Raw genomic sequence first — 16,740 nt, 5'->3', positions numbered from 1 at the left:
TTACTCTGTCTCCCTCTCCCCTCAGCACTTCTTCCTCACTCTGCCTGATGTAATCTCAGTGCAGCAGAGGAAGGGGGGAAGCACAGCGTAACTCCCTGTGAAACTGCAGCAGGGAGGGCCCTTCTGACTAATTAGCATAACAATTGATATAGTTAAAAATTCATTTTTGGCTAGAAAGAAGCCACGGATAACACCAATAGAAGGATAACCACAGTCACATTTCTTGCATCTTTGAGTAAGTGTTCCTGATGTATTATACTTGTGGCCCCAAAAAGATAGATGTATTTGGGGCATGCATGATGTGTCATTGTTTTTATTAACAAGAACTATGGGTAACCATTATTAAAGGGGTTTTCCCATGAAGAAAAGATAGGTCCTATCCACGGGATAGGGCCTAACTTGCTGATCAGTGGGGGTCTCAGTGCTGAGACCACCACAAATCCCGAAAACAAGGGGTCCGTCGGACCTCGTTGCTCTGTCAGACTAATGGAGCAGATGGCCGCACAAGCCCGTTCTGTTCCATTAATCTCTATGGAGCTGACGGAAATTGACGAGCTTTGTGGGAAAACCCCTTTAAGACTGACTCCCCACTAATTGGAAACTCATCACCTATCCCATGGATAACCGCTTTAAAAAAAAGTGAAAACAACCAAAATGAAGTTAACTAACCCTGGAAACTACGTAAGCGTAAATAATAAAAAATGTCATCGATTTATATGAATGTGTCTCCAATAGAACATTGGATGGAAGATGTAAAGATTATCAGAGTCTTCTCAGGAGCAGAAAGATTTCAAAGGCCATAGTAGAAAGAAGAAGCAGGATGCCTGAAAAGCACAGAATATCAAAGTAAGTGAATATCTTTATACTGCTTTTCACAAAGGTAAACGAAAGTCCAAGTAAGTTACATGAAAATCAGCTGGGAAAGTAAGCTCCATTCTCACATAAGAACAAGAATAGTAAGAGTTAAAAAGCTGGATGATGTCTGCAGAAAGACCAAGTAACTTCCAAGTCGTATTACAAAAACATAATGGCCAACATTTATCAAAAGTAGTGCAAACTAAGTGCAGTATGCCTGTGGAGAGCACGGGGGGGCTTATTTACTAAGGGTCTGCGGACGCACTTTTGCAGGATTTGCGCCGCTGTGACAGGTATTTAACTGGGGATTCCGCCGGCTTTCATGCAAAAGAAATTGGGGGGGACGGACGATCCAACTGATTCGGACTGAGCGCGGGATTTAACATTCAATTTGTGTCGCAACACCAATCACTTACATGCACCAGGAAGAAGAAGGTGAACTCCAGCGGACCTGAGCGGGGAAGCGACAGATGCAGGATATAGAGCGCACAATGGGGTACATATACTAAGGGTACACGGATCGCGATTCCATCGGGTTTTCCCAAATATTTCCGTTTTGCGCCGAATTGCCCCAGGTTTTTGGTGTGGCAGTCGGACAACCGCAGAATTTAAAGAACGAAATGTGTCGCAAGATCAAGCACTTACATGCACCGGGAAGAAGAAGATTAACTCTGACGGACCTCGGCGCAGAAGCGACACCTGCAGGAAATTGGACGATGTTAGTGAATCGCGCCGGACCTGAATCCTCGTCGGACAATGTACAACGGGATTGTGACAGGACCGGGTGAGTAAATGTGCCCCAATCTTTGTGAATCGCGGCAGATGTGCATTCCAGTTGGACAATGCATTTTCGCGGATCGCGCAGGACAGGTAAGTAAATGTGCCCCAATTCTGTCAAGTTGTGGTAATAAATGTGGCGCAAGGTCTGACTGTGAACCGAAACTCCCGTTATGTGCAGAATTTTGCGGCGCGTCAGGAACAGTACAGTCGTTATATAAATGTGTCGTGGACACTTCTAAAATACATGTGCAAGCAGTTTGCACACTCTTTCTAGTGCAAAGTCCGACAGAAAACTTGCGCAAAGGCATTTATAAATGTGAGCCAATATCTACAATGCAACATAGACAACTTACCTTCTTCCGACCAAAGTAGAGCAATTTAGTAAATTTCTCCACGGCGATCCTTGTAGACGTTTCGGAAGAAGATGGAACCTCTCCAGTTAGAAGATCCACCTGTGCACCATCAGGGACAAGAGCCGCATCATCATCTAAAGATATCAGCTCACTGTACTCTTGCTCTTTACGGTATCTCTCCCGCCTGCAGTCTTGGAGTAATAGATCAGCCAGATCAGTCCCAGTAATACACTAAAGAAAGAATAATCAGGGGAAAAAATTGCCATAGCTTCAATAACTACCAAAAAGGAATGATACTTCTGTTGGGAGAGTTACATTGTTGATGTTTTCATTATCTCTTGATGTAACCAAAAATTCAGATATGAAATCACACCGGTCCTACTGATGTCTTCTGTCTGGGGACTATTGGGAAGCTTCTATAGTTGCTATCTTGGATCAGTCATATCGGTCAACTGTATGATGTCTACTGTGACCATACATTGCCCAAGAATGTTGCCAAAGTACATTTTTAATGTTTCCTCCTCAGCATAGCAATTATAGAAGCCAATATAGATATGGATAAATTATATTAATTTGGCTGCCTTCAGCCATCACTGGATGGAGGTAATAATCTTACTACTATAATATATTCAGAAGTAAGTGTCAACACCAGCTGCACAACTTTCAGCCTATAGACAGAAACACAGATGATCTTCCACCCCCAGTGCCAAATTCTGATGCTCCTCAACTAGGAACCGCAGCTCACAGCTGAAAACAATTTGTAGTATCAAAGTAAATAAGGTTAGAAAAAGACAACAGTCCATTTAGTCTAACCTCTTAAATTAAAGTGTTGATCCAGAAGAAGGAGAAAATCCTGTAAGGCTGATGCCAAATGGCCAAAACAGGGAAAAATTCCTTCCCAACCCCTAATATGGCATCAGAATAACTCCCCGGATCAACTAAAACTTCTTACAAAAAGTTTTATTCACATAATGACTAATTGTAGCCCCCAAACTAGACTCTTTTCTGGGCTCATTGGGGTTATTTATCATAAGGTGGCTCCTTGGGACAGTTCTATGTCTATTTTTGGGAATTCTGTCTGGGAATATTTTTTTCAAAAAGTCCCAAAAAAGTCTCAAAATGCATAAAAAGTCCCAACACTTAGGGGACTGGCGTAGCTAAAAGACTTTTAGGGGACATGAATCTGGCTTTGCATTGCGTTGCACTAGCAGTAGTTCTATGCTTAAGCCAGACTAACAAAGTGGTGGAAATGGCCCAGTGATACTTATGTTTTTTTAAAAGGCACGGAAACCTCAATGCCACATTTTTTATTTTTTTTACACCAAAAAAGCCCCAGATAACAAATGATAAATAATCCCCAATGTCTCTGTAGACCTTGCAACATTTCTTACGGTAGTTCTGGAGTTTCAGGAAAGCGGGGAGAGATAAGTAGCCATTTTTAATTGTAAGTATATTTAGATAGAAGGATAAATTATAGATTTTCCATATGTTTTATGTACATACAGAGAAAATATCAGCACAGCAAAAGTTGAATTTAGACAAAAAATAGGGTGGCTGTAAAAATTTAGGTTAATATTAATTGCACATATGGGGGCTCATTTACTAAGGATCCGTCAGACGCATTTCCGTCGGGTTTTCACAATTTTTCCGATTGGCCCTGAATTGCCCTGGGATTTTGGCGCACGAGATCGGATTTTGGCGCATTGGTCCCGACTTGCACGAGACAGAAATCGGGGGGCGTGGCCATCGGACAAGCCGACAGATTTGGACAACGCGCTTTAGAATTAGAATTGTGTCGCAAGACACCTACAAGCACCGGGAAGAAGAAGGTGAACTCCGACGGACCTCGCGCGGAAGCGACACATGCAGGAAATTGGACGCACGACCTTAGTGAATTGCGGCAGACCCGAATCCTCGTTGGACAACGCAAGTCGGGATCGCGACAGGACCGGGTAAGTAAATCTGCCCCATAATGTTCCAGTCTATAATGTCCATAGTCAATTCCCGTTAAAAGGACTGTTCTGCAAATATTCCGATTTCTGGAATCAAATTTCCCTTGATATTTCCTCTTGTAAACTGCCTTCCTGTGCTAATCTACAATTTCTATGCATTCGCTCGCATGAATTGTTAAAGTTAATAAAGTTTTAAAATAAAACGCTCGGAGGCAGGTGCAGAAAATCCACGAGCCGCTAGATCCTTTAAACATTAACTAAACAGAGTGCAATGGCGGCTTCTATTCTCCCGCTCTCCTCAACACTATGAGGCAAACAAAGCAATTAATTACTATAAAGCAGGACTCTCGGCTGAGACGCACATGCAGAAAAGCAATCTGCATAATGTTAATTAAGGGAAAACCATATTTACATAATATATGACCGACTGTGCTATAAATGTATGTAGAAACAGCACTCCATGGATGCAGCACAGTGATACTCGTTCATTGCTAATGCAAGGCAGATTTCCACATACCCCATTCTGCCGACACATCTGCAGCAGCACCTGCCATAGCAATGCCTTGTCGCGGCTCCTTGCATCCTGCAAGCGTAGGCACTGGCTCATGTTCTGCTGGCAGTAGTTCATTACATCTACTTTATGTAAATCCTCCCTATAAGATGCCAAGACAGAGAGAAGAGAGATATCAGTCCACGGAGTAAATCTACATTCATGTTCTTTAATTGACTTCTTAAAAATTTCTTAAAGGGTAAGTTCACAGAGTTATGGAGGTCAAATGTTGGGTTACTACCTTGATTTGGAGTTTTCTAGTTCATAGTTTTCAACAATGTGTGGCCCCAATGTGGAATAAGCCCCTTGTGTGTCTAATTTGTTTGGGCCACTGTATGTAAATAAAATCTCAAAAAATCATCTGGGCATCTACCATCAGGAAGGACTGTATGCAAAAGAGCCTGAGGAGCTCCAGGCTTCATTAATGCCTATGGAGCCTGGAGCCTCTCAGGCTCATTTGCATGCAGTCTTTCATCCTGGTGGTAGGTGTCCTTTAATATGGGGGGGGGGGGGTGCAACAGAATTCTGTTGGGCTTTGCATGATAAATCTGGTGCACGGTCCGACTGTGCACCAAAAAAACTCCTAATTTGTGCCGCTTGATGCCCAGTGCAGCTGCGCCACAAAAGGGTTGCATGCAACACAAATGTGGCGTAGACACTTCTTAAATACCTGTGCAAGCAGTTTGAACTAAAAACAACGTGCAAAGTCCGATAGAAAAGTGTCGGCTGGCCCTTAGAAAATGTGCCCCATTCTCTTAGTTTTTGACAAAGTAAATATAAATAGTAAATATAATATATAATAATAAATAATAGTAAATATAAATGGTGTTCACCCTTATTCAAATTTAAAAAAAAACCACACAAATATAATAATAAAACAATTAATTTGACTGTTGAACCCATTCATGGGTTGGGCAAGAAAAGTTAATCAAAAACAAAAGCAGAGTTTTTCCATAAATAGTGCTGTGTATGTAAAACCAACCTAAGGCTGTATTCACACAGCCGTTGCGGGGACATTTTTCCAGCCACAAATTTATATGTCCCCATAGACAACTTTGACCTGGCTCCTATGTGGTGCCACAAGTATCGCACTCTGGGAAAGTGCATACGTGAGTGTAAATGGTCCCAAAGTTGTTAAAGGGAACCTGTCACCACATTTTCACAAATACAGCTAGTGACAGGTTCCCATAGAGTCCAATTAACTAATTGACACCCTTCCTTTACCTGAAAATTGTTTCTCTTACATCCCCATAAATCACCTTTATGTTACCCTATCAGGCACAAGAGGGGGCGTGTCCTGCTCAACTAGCCCCTCCCATTTAATCCTCTCCATATTCCATGCCTGTTCTCAGCATGTCATGTGACCAGGGTGATGTCATTTACCCAGGTATTATACCCAGTAAGATTTACAATGTTTACCCTATGTGTGTATCGGATTACATGATTACAGCAGCGTCCTTGTACTTCTACTCCTCCCCATTCTTTATGGGGGAATGCTGTGATATTATGTGATCAGATACATAGATGCAAATCTTACTGGATTCATCTAAAGGACCGTAGATGACATCACCATGGCCAGATGACATAAAGTTTGGATGCTTTAACATAAGTAGTAACAAAAGTTATTATTCTGTACAGCAAAATACAGATAAAAGTATGTGCCAAACAAAAATGTATTTTACTTGTGCTGACTTTAAGGGTAGGTTCACATTTGTAAAAGAAATGCAATCTAAAAAAATCACAGAGGCAAAAAAAAGTCATGTTTTCATCACAGGAGCCCAATGGACCCTGTCACAGTTAATGGGATCTTAAGGGCTTCACTCCAATGTCAAAGCAATACAATGAAATAAAGAACACAGATGTGAACATAGCCTTAGCCACTCAGAATCTAAGGGAAAACGTTAGTCTAAATGGCAAAAACAGTTGTTCTTTTTTCACTTTTTAAGTAGAACTTGCAACATTTGATTGTTCACATGGCATGGAATAGGGTGTGTAGGGCTGGCAGTGAATTGGGTAGGCTGAAAGAGAGTCACATCCTGTCACTAACCCATGCCGACCTCGGACAGCAATAAAGAAATTTACTCGTATATATTTGCGTATAAGCTGACCCGAGTATAAGCCGAGACCCCTTATTTTAACACAAAAAACAGGAAAAACCTATTGACTCAAGTATAAGCTAAGGGTGGGAAATGCATTGATCACAGCCTCCCCAGTATATAGCCTGCCAGCCCCCTGTAGTATATAGCCTGCCATCCCCATGTAGTATATAGCCTGCCAGTTCCTCTAGCATATAGCCTGCCAGCCCCTGTAGTATATAGCCTGCCAGCCCCCTGTAGCATATATACTGCCAGTCCCCTTTAGTATATAGCCTGCCAGCCCCCTGTAGTATATAGCCTGCCAGCCCCCTGTAGTACATAGCCAACCTGCCCCCTGTAGTATATAGCCTGCCAACCCTCTGTAGTATATAGCCTGCCAGCCCCCTGTAGCATATATACTGCCAGTCCCCTGTAGTATATAGCCTGCCAGCCTCCTATAGTATATAGCCTGCCAGCCCTCTGTAGTATATAGCCTGCCAGCCCCCTGTAGTATATAGCCTGCCAGCCCTCTGTAGTATATAGCCTGCCAGCCCCCTGTAGTACATAGCCAACCTGCCTCCTGTAGTATATAGCCTGCCAACCCTCTGTAGTATATAGCCTGCCAACCCTCTGTAGTATATAGCCTGCCAGCCCCCAGTATATATAGCCTGCCAGCCCGCTGAAGTATATAGCCTAGCAGCCCCTGTAGTATATAGTCTGCAAGCCCCCTGTAGTATATAGCCTTCCAGCCCCCTAGTATATAGCCTGCAGCTCCTGCCCCCAATATAATGCACGTAACAAAAAAACAAACAGTGTAATCACCTTCCAACACCCCCCTCACCCCCAGCAGGTCCGCTTCTATACAGCGATGTTCCAGCATCGGCTTCTTGTCACCACATGGTCCGTCGCAGGCATCGTGACGTCAGCCGCCTGCTGACATCATAGACTGTGCAGTTGCCGCGCACATAGTAGAATTTCAGCAAGCAGCTGACGTTGCGATCCCTGTGACGGACAGAGCAGAGACACAGAACCAATGCCGGAACATCTCTGCATAGAAGAGAACCTGCCGGGGGGGGGGGGGGGAGGGGTATGGTGAGAAAGTGAGTACACTGTTGGGTTTTTTTCTTGACTCGAGTACAAGCCAACATTTTTTGTGCTGAAAAACTTGGCTTATACTCGATTATATACGGTACTTTAGTTTGACCAACAGCAGTTCCATTGGGTCTCAATATTGAAAAAGTATAAATATACAGTATATAGAAATCTTCAAGGAATCACAGGCAATATTTGCAGATGATAAATAAACTGTAAAAACTGCTTACGACAGGAAAGTGTCAGATTCTTCCTACAAGGCTCTAAGTTGTGAAAATAAAGCGGTTACTGTCAATTTTCCTCCAAAAATGCTGAACCGCATCTTTAAACATTTCAAAAAGTAATAATTTTTTGGCAAGATTAAGGATGTTGGGCCAATTATCTCTACACAGTTGTACCTGTATATTATTCTCTGGTCTTTTTATACATTTTCTGCAGAGAATTTTAACCACAATGTACATCTTTCTTGGCTGGAGACGTCCAAATATGTGTGAATGAACGGCTTTTCTAAATAATGTGATTATAGTTTTCTAAAGTTTTGATATTGCTTTTGCCGTTGATGACGGCAAAACCAAACCTTGCTCTTTTTAACTGAATTGAGTCCTCTTGGAGAAGTTCAGGACTTCACCACTGTGGCCAGGAGGAGGTTCTTGAGGGACACCGGACCTGCTTTAGCTAATCCATGGCCTCTACAGATATTGAAATGTCACTTGTGATGTCAGAGGAAGGGACGTCTTATGGTCCCGAGGAGACCAGGAATGGACCAAAGCGGGTCCTGTGACCTCCTGCCACTTCCGGCTGAATGCAGCAGCTGAAAAACGACAGTACTAATGCAATGCAGAAACTGGGGGCCACAGTACACTTGCCACCTGACAATATTGCTCTTCGATCACTTTACAATCAATTTCTGGACTGGAGCTATACCTCCTGGTCACAACTCTGTTTAGTCTGGTTAGCCTACATTCACACGACCGTATGGAGGACGTATATACGGGCGACGTATATATATACGGCCGATATACGTCCTCCATAGACGGCAATGGGCGCACGGCGCCCTACAGGAGCGGTACGGTGCAGCACACGTGCGGCACCGTACCGCTCCGTACCCGGGAAAAAGATAGGACCTGTCCTATCTTTACCCGTAATACGGCGCCGTGCGCCATTACTTCCTATGGAGAGGGGCGGGGGTGAGCTGCGCTCACCTCCTCCTCCTCTCCCCGTACACTGCCGTTGCCCGCTACGGTACGGTGGGCAACGGCAGTGTGAATATAGCCTTAGATTTAGTTTTGTAGTAAGCGCCTTATATCCTGTTTTCTATGTACTTTGGTATTCTTCTGTTCAATAAACTTTATTGAAATTAACATATGACAAAGTTTAAGACATTACCAATGTGTCAAATACAGTCTGTATCGATGTATTTATCATATAACAAGAAAGACATGAGTCGTATGTCCAATGGCCCGACAATATTATGCATGGATAGTCTTGTCGTGAACAAAGCAGAATTAAAATCGGTGTAGATGCTGTCTCTGCTTATGAGGTGCATAGAGAAAATGTTATATCAGACCATGTCTCAAGTTAACAAGTGCTAACAACCATTCTAACAATAATAAAAGCAATAACTAAACACAGAAAACATAGAAACACAAGGGAAGCACATATGGGAGTGAAGGGGAATGGGGGGGAGGGTATTGGGAGGGAGCACATAAGGGAAGAAGATAAGGGAAAAAGGATATGATAATTCACCAACTAAATCCTAGTTATCTGTTGCTTGGTTTGTACCGAGCGGTAAATGTCCTGTTAAGAATCAAAGGGTTACCCCACCTCCCGCTATTCAAGAGGCAAATGCTGTCAAGCTGCGAAAGTCAATCCACGGGGACCAAATCTTGGTGAATCTATCCATCTGTGAATCTGCCAATCCCTCCATAGCTCTCATCTCCTCCAGTACTTTGGTATTCTTACTTTCTTTCTGTATTCAGACTATCCTTTTGCCTTGTGATTTTGTACTGCATTGGCCCTCTTTATTGTGACCCAGCTGTGACTATTCCTCTGTTTTGTTCTGTCTTTGTCTCCATGTTTGCACTTTGGCAGAGAAAGGGAAAGACTAGTTGACCTTTACCATCTAGGGTTGGTAAAGCAATCACTTAGAGACAGGGGGTTTAGGGGTCTCTGCCTGTGTCATCAGTGCATTCCCCAGAATCTGCATTAAAGTTATATAATATTTAATAAAACATTTAAAAATGCATTCACAACACTTGTTTATAGCATTTTTTTCGTGCCAGTGTTACATCTCAATTAATATGGCTTTTTTGTTCTTTGTACTCTATTTGTGCTGTCAGTGTTTTGTTTCTATTGAGATAAATGCAATTAGCGAACATTTACAGTCGCGTTTTGCATATCTGCCCATTTGTTACGGTCTAGTCTCAAATTTTATTTTATGTTTTCATTATTTACTGGATAAGTGTTAAAAACCGATCTGGTTCCGTGCCAGAATTCCATTGTCAGAAATGTTTTATGGTCAGAATATCGGAGACGTGCAGGGAGTTGTTACAAGTAGATGATGATAATGATAATATAATGTACAAAATGAACAGAACACACGGAGAAGCTCTCTTCTGTTATAGACGCTCATTACTTAATTGAACTTAAGGAAAATTACTTAATTAATTCTCTGGATCTACAATTAAATTGCAGTCATGTTGGCTTGATGATCAGAAATTGTGATAAATATGACATCAGGAGGGGGGCACATACTTTTCAACATCATCATACAGCACCACACAACAACATTATACCAGACAAGAATAACTAAAGGCCGGAGCACCATCAGTATTTACGGTGTGAAGTTACTTTATATCATTTTGACACAGTTAACAGGACGTGAATACAAAGAATATTCTCCGAGACAAGATCTAAATTTTAATATTAACAAATCATTATTTCGTATCTGCTTCCATACACGGTGAGACAATCGAGGATTTCCCAAAGGTGTCTGTAATCTCATAGTCCACACTGTCACGGGCTATGTATCTAAGGAGGGTTTCATTTACATGTATGTCTCTGGGAAAACGAGCCTGCTGGGAGCAGAGCAAAGGGAACGTCGGCAGAATTCTTGAGCGCGGGGTTATTTGTGACATTTACACAAAATATTAAAATTCTTCTTGATGCATATTCAAGCAAAACTTCTATTTTCCCTTATCTATATTTAATAAAGAGGTTAAAAGAATGATTTCACTTCTTAAAGGAGTCCTACTTTTTTGTGCCAATGCACCAACTGAGAACTAGATGCAAAAAATTGCACTTTGGATCCCAAAAAACTGTTGGGGTAATTGCCCCCGGGTGGTGTAGTGTTCCTTGTTCATCTACATGTCTATACAGGCTGCTGTATGTCTCCAAAAAGGTATCAATGTCTGTATCTGTGTCTGTTTTGGGAACTACGTGGGTACAAGGCCGCTGTAGGACCATATGGAAGGTGACCAAGCTCAGGCTGACAACCCACCACTCTATATAAGCCCTTATGGCCATGAAGTTTCATTGGCTAGCACATGGCCCCAAAGTTTTCTATGGACTCAAGCACATGGGCGTAGATTCCACAAACTCATGCAGGAGCCTGGACCAAAAATTATGGAGCAGTTCTTATTCCTGCCTGAGTTTGTGGCCTGGGCAGTCTATTATTGTCATCAGTGGGGCTGCAGCACAAACCCACAGATGATACATGGGCTGCAAACTACGGTCCACTAAATCATGTAAAGCTATGTAGATTGCCCACAGACCAGCTGGAAGGTCATGGCATGTCATGTCCTCTATGCTACAAGGGTGACCTTATTATTGATGGAAAGCTAGATATCTATCATCAGTTAACTCAATACGCTGTGATTTCGGCAACTGGAACAACTCGTCTTACAAAATATTCACTCTCCCATTATGCTTCCAGTACGGCCTGGTCCCGCCCTTCCAGAGTGCATAGAGTAGGGGACATCAGGGACCATGCAGGACTTGTAGAGTAACAGGGGAGTAAATAATTTATAAGACAAGGCGCTCCTAGGCACCTTGGTGACATAGTCACCCCAGACTGATTAGCATAATTTTGAAAACTCTATATTGCCGAAAATTGTGGGAGAAAGAGTTATAATAAGAGAAGCCCTGAAAAGAGCAATTACTCAGGAACTGGTTAGTAGGACTAAACCACCACCAGCGAAACTGATGGTAGATGTCCTTTTAATCTGCTTCAAAATCTTAGGTCATATTCCTACGCACAATATGGTTCTTCATACAAAGAATTTGCATAAAGAACAACATGACATATCAAGCAGAAAGGGACTGATTTACTTAGACCTATGCCTTGTGTATGAGTTTTAATAATCGGCTTGGTGGGCACAAGATGCATCTACTATTTTTTTCTGCACCTAAGCAAGCCCTCTGAGAAGCAGGGTCAATTTCTAATTTAGGCTCCTCTATTAGTCAAAGTGAGAGTAATCTGCAGGACACATCACTTGTCTGTAGTACACAGTGGGCCTGAAGTATTAAGACCATCCACTTGAAAAATAAACCTCGCTGTATTATATATGCTTGGCGCCAATTTGTTCAGTTTTTTCTTTCCTACGCCTGATATATTAAGACTGGCAAGTTGTGCTCCATTCTTAAGAATCTGCACACCCAGAACATGGTTACCAAAATTCTTGCTCTGCACTCGTGCACCCGAGCTTTAATGGACGGCAGATCCATGCTGTATTATATATGCTTGGCGCCAATTTGTTCAGTTTTTTCTTTCCTACGCCTGATATATTAAGACTGGCAAGTTGTGCTCCATTCTTAAGAATCTGCACACCCAGAACATGGTTACAAAAATTCTTGCTCTGCACTCGTGCACCCGAGCTTTAATGGACGGCAGATCCATGCTGGCATATATACCAGCTATTACTTCCAAACTTTTACCGTGCTCCACTGCATCCACTTTTTTAAAAAAGTGGTGTAATGTGGCACAAATAGTCACAAATTCCAAAGGGTTCGCTAAAGGCGCAATATATCAGTCCCCAGAATTTTCAATAACTAATGTAATGGAAACCATCAGAGTTGACAGCATCTTCTATTGTTCCTTTGCTTAAGATTCCTTTATCTTTTGCCGGATGTGTTTTTGCATACAGTAAAAGAAAATGAATTGTGCGCTGTTATTTACCTCTGCATAGGGCCTGGAAATATTCTCATCTCCTCCTGCTCCTTCGTATCATGAAGCAGAATCTAGATAAATAGACAAAGAAATCACAGTTAGAGGTATAATAAGGGTTTGTGGAATGGTTTGTCTAATTTATATATTATATTATATGATTACATATTCTATTATATATATTTATATTATTTACTCTCAATTGGATACAGTGGTCAAAAACTTTAGGCTGCTCCTAGAGCAGTGATGGCGAACCTATGACACGCTTGTCAGTGCTGACACGGGTAGCCATTTTCAGTGACACGCGGCCGCCCGAGAGTTAAGGTGCAGTAGCCGGGAGGCTGAGAGATTGTCACACGCTGAGCTCACAGCACTCCCCCCTCCTCCTCCCCCGGGCCGGCCCCTCCCGTTGTGTGAGCTGTGCCTCCTGTCTCCAGTCAGCCCAGGTATCAGCATGGGGCACAGCAGGAGAGGTGACCCGGCCATACACCGAGGAGACTCCTCTGCAGCTCCTAATAGATGTGGTGGGGGGAGGATGGCAGCACAGACAGAGGCCACATCGCTGCTGCCTTGTGTGATGTCCTAGCAGCTGCCACCTCTACACTGACCATCTCCAGAGCAGGGATGAGGGGGGAAAACCACTCTCATCATACAGTGAGTAAGGTCATTGCACTGTATGATAGAAGACACTCATCTGGGCTTGTGTGTGAATTTTGTGACGTACAAGCCCTGAAATAATCGCAACGCCTTGCAAATCGCCAGACATTGCGATCATTTTGCTCCTCATGAAGGAGATGCGGACAGCGGCGCCTGCGCCCTCGCTATAACCTGTGAACTTTCATGACTGAAATGTGCAGGTTGCTAAGCATTTCCACACCTGTCTGATTGTAACCGATCTATTACATGGTGCGATTTGCACATTGTAATAAATAGATGATGTGGAAAATCCCCATATACTGCCAGACTGTAGTATGGCAGTACATGGTAGGATCAGTCAGACAACCTAGGGTTAAAGTACTCTAGAAGTTAAATAATTATACATATTTGTTATTTAAACTATAAATATCAAGTTATGCTCGGTTTTTTGGTGAATTTTAACACACCAAGCTCAAAGGGTTGCCCATCACTGTCCTAGAGAATCATGAGATGGTGCCTGAGCAATAGGATATCTAGTTTCTTGCAAATATCCAAAAAAATGCAATGAGGCAGCACACCGGTAAGTATAAAGATGATCTTTATTCACCCATGGCAAAATAAGGTGCAATGTTTCAGCTCATCCATAGAGCCATTATCAAGCATATAATGATAATGGCTCTACGGGTGAGCTGAAACGTTGCACCGTATTTTGCCATGGGTGAATAAAGATCACCTTTATACTTACCGGTGTGCTGCCTCATTGCATTTTTTTGGATATCTGACCTTAAAAACCGGTGGATCGAGTTTGTTGGAGGCGTGCACCCACCACTGGACTTGATCCATTATACTCGCTGCGCTGCTCCCCAATCGGACCATTTGCTAGTTTCTTGCCAAGGTGTTTATCCAAGTTCTGTCTGTATTAACAAAGCTCAATCAAGATCATGTTACCCATCTCTCAAGCTGTTCTGATGTCCCTCACCTTAGGTCGTAAACTTCTGCCTGCTACCTTGGCCTGTTACAGGACCACATCTATGCTTGTCAAAAAAGAGGTTATGGTACTCCAAGAAGTAGTGACCTGGTGGTTTCACTTCATTCAATTCCAGATCCCTGTAAAGGTTATAGGGCATACACCACAGAACCACTTATATAACACCCTAAGCAATATACATTGAACAACACAACAAGAAGATCCACATTGTCTATATTACACAGTTGAATGAGCCCTTTGCAGTTTCATTTCTTCCAGAAATGAGGTAGTAGATATCACACCACTCCAAATCACGAGGGTTATACCATAGAGCAGTGGTGGCGAACCTATGGCACGGGTGCCAGAGGTGGCACTCAGAGCCCTCTAAATGGGCACCCTTGCCATCATCCCAGGGTACAGTTTGCCAGACAGGATTCAAGGCCTATTGCAGTCCCAGGCAGCCCAGGACCCCAGAAGGAAGCTACAATGATAATCCAAACTTCTTCTCCTTCTTTCTACTGTATTGGTGGCCTCAGGTGCCTATACTATTTAAACCCGTGAAAGAACAGGGAGTAATAAGTTACTGCTTAAATTGTCGCATCGGCACTTTGCGAAACATACGTGGGTTTCGGTTGTAGTTTGGGCACTCGGTGTCTAAAAGGTTTGCCATCACTGCCATAGAGAATGCCCCAATATACCGGCCCACATTTATCAATAACAGTGCAATCAGTACTATGTGTAGTCTGCCTGTGTAGTGTGCAGGGGGCGCCAGTATCAGGATTTGTGGTGCATCTGGCGCCCCCTGCACTGCCCCGACAGAGAGCATCAACTTTCTTTGGTGCAACTTTAACATGGGGCTTCTGTCTGATACTCCATAATAAATGTGGCGCACGGTCCGACAGTGCACCGGAAAACACATTTCCCAGTGCAGGATCTTGTGTGGCATCGGGTATAGTGCAACCGCAAAACAAATGTATCGCGGACACTTTATAACTACATGTGCGAGCAGTTTGCATTGAAAAGAACATGCAAAGTCAGACAGGAAACTGGTGCAGGAGCTTTAATAAATGTGGCCCATTGTCTATGATATGAAATCCTCTTTGAAAGAAAAATTTTTTTAATTTCAGTATAAAGACTATTTCAGAATGCACAAAGGTCTCGGCTGGACACTGGCTGTGAGACGGATGAGTGACACTGTGCAAAAATGGCTTGTATTATCTTCTATCAATTTTGTTCCACTGCAATTACTTTATGATCTCCGCTCAGAGTTCTGTTCTTTACTGTACTGAATCCCACTTCAAAATGTGTCCTTAAAGCAGTGATTTTCAACCTGTGTGCCGTGGCACACTAGTGTGCCGCGACACATGGTCGGGTGTGCCGCGGGGAAATTTCCCCAAACTATGGTGTCCCCTGTGTTTTGTTTCCCGGCAATGCGCAGTCACGGCCTCTTACAATGTAGGAGACGTGTACAATAACACATGTGCAAGATTTGAACCTCGTGCGACAAAATGACGTCACCGAGGCCGGCGCATCATCCTGAGAGCGGAGAGACTCTTGCATTTGCCCACCGCCAAGGTAATGCCCACCAATAATGCTGACTATATGAGCTTTTGCCTGAGGATATGAACTGTTGGCAGAATACTCAGCATATGAGCTGGTACTTGTAGTACTCCAGCAGTATACTGCATATAACAATGAGAAATGTAAAATGAGAAATACTATAGTCATGAGGCTGGAGTACTACAAGTACCAGCTCATAGGCTGAGTATTTGAGCTGGCACTTGTACTCTGGCCTCATGGCCTTAGTACTTCTCATTGTACCCCTTTATTTTGCAGTATATGAGCCACAAAATAATCAGCACCATATACTAAAAGCAGGGAGAGACTGAGAACTGTTGAGGAAGAGCTTTGTGTGTGTCTTTCCACCATTCCTGCCAGGATATCCCTTTTGTGCTTATCGAAACAGGCCCAGGTTTCACACTGAATGAGTAAAATAAATTTAGAATCTATATTATTAACTATACGTATAATATGACTGTTTTAGTGTCATTTTGTGCTATTTTGGTTGCTGGTGTGCCCCAGGATTTTCTAAGTATAAAAAGTGTGCCGCGGCTCAAAAAAGGTTGAAAATCACTGCATTAAAGGACATCTATCACCAGAATCAAGGATTGTATACCAACCATACTGACATACTGGTGTGTGCCCCCTCTGGCAGGACTTGTTCTTCTTTTAGCTTCCTATGCCCTTGTTTTTACAAAAGAAGTCTTTTAAAATTATGCAAGCGAGTCTGAGGGGCTCTGGGTTCCATAGGTCTTA

General features: G+C 42.9%; 1 protein-coding gene across 7 annotated transcripts in view; it reads right to left on the bottom strand.

The window, feature by feature from the left end:
• Positions 1-16,740, bottom strand: part of SEC16B (SEC16 homolog B, endoplasmic reticulum export factor) — a 168,622-nt gene that overhangs the window by 118,729 nt on the left and 33,153 nt on the right. For all 7 annotated transcript variants that reach the window (XM_072127404.1, XM_072127410.1, XM_072127407.1 and 4 more), the window contains 3 exons: positions 12,834-12,895; positions 4,458-4,593; positions 1,989-2,219 (listed from right to left, as the gene is read on the bottom strand). In XM_072127404.1, the coding sequence (XP_071983505.1) occupies positions 1,989-2,219; positions 4,458-4,593; positions 12,834-12,895 (429 nt within the window). The remainder of the gene's footprint in view (positions 1-1,988; positions 2,220-4,457; positions 4,594-12,833; positions 12,896-16,740) is intronic.

Source organism: Engystomops pustulosus, chromosome 10 (genome assembly GCF_040894005.1).
Source record: "Engystomops pustulosus chromosome 10, aEngPut4.maternal, whole genome shotgun sequence".
Classification (NCBI taxonomy): domain Eukaryota; kingdom Metazoa; phylum Chordata; class Amphibia; order Anura; family Leptodactylidae; genus Engystomops; species Engystomops pustulosus.
This window is presented reverse-complemented; position numbering and strand designations above follow the sequence as displayed.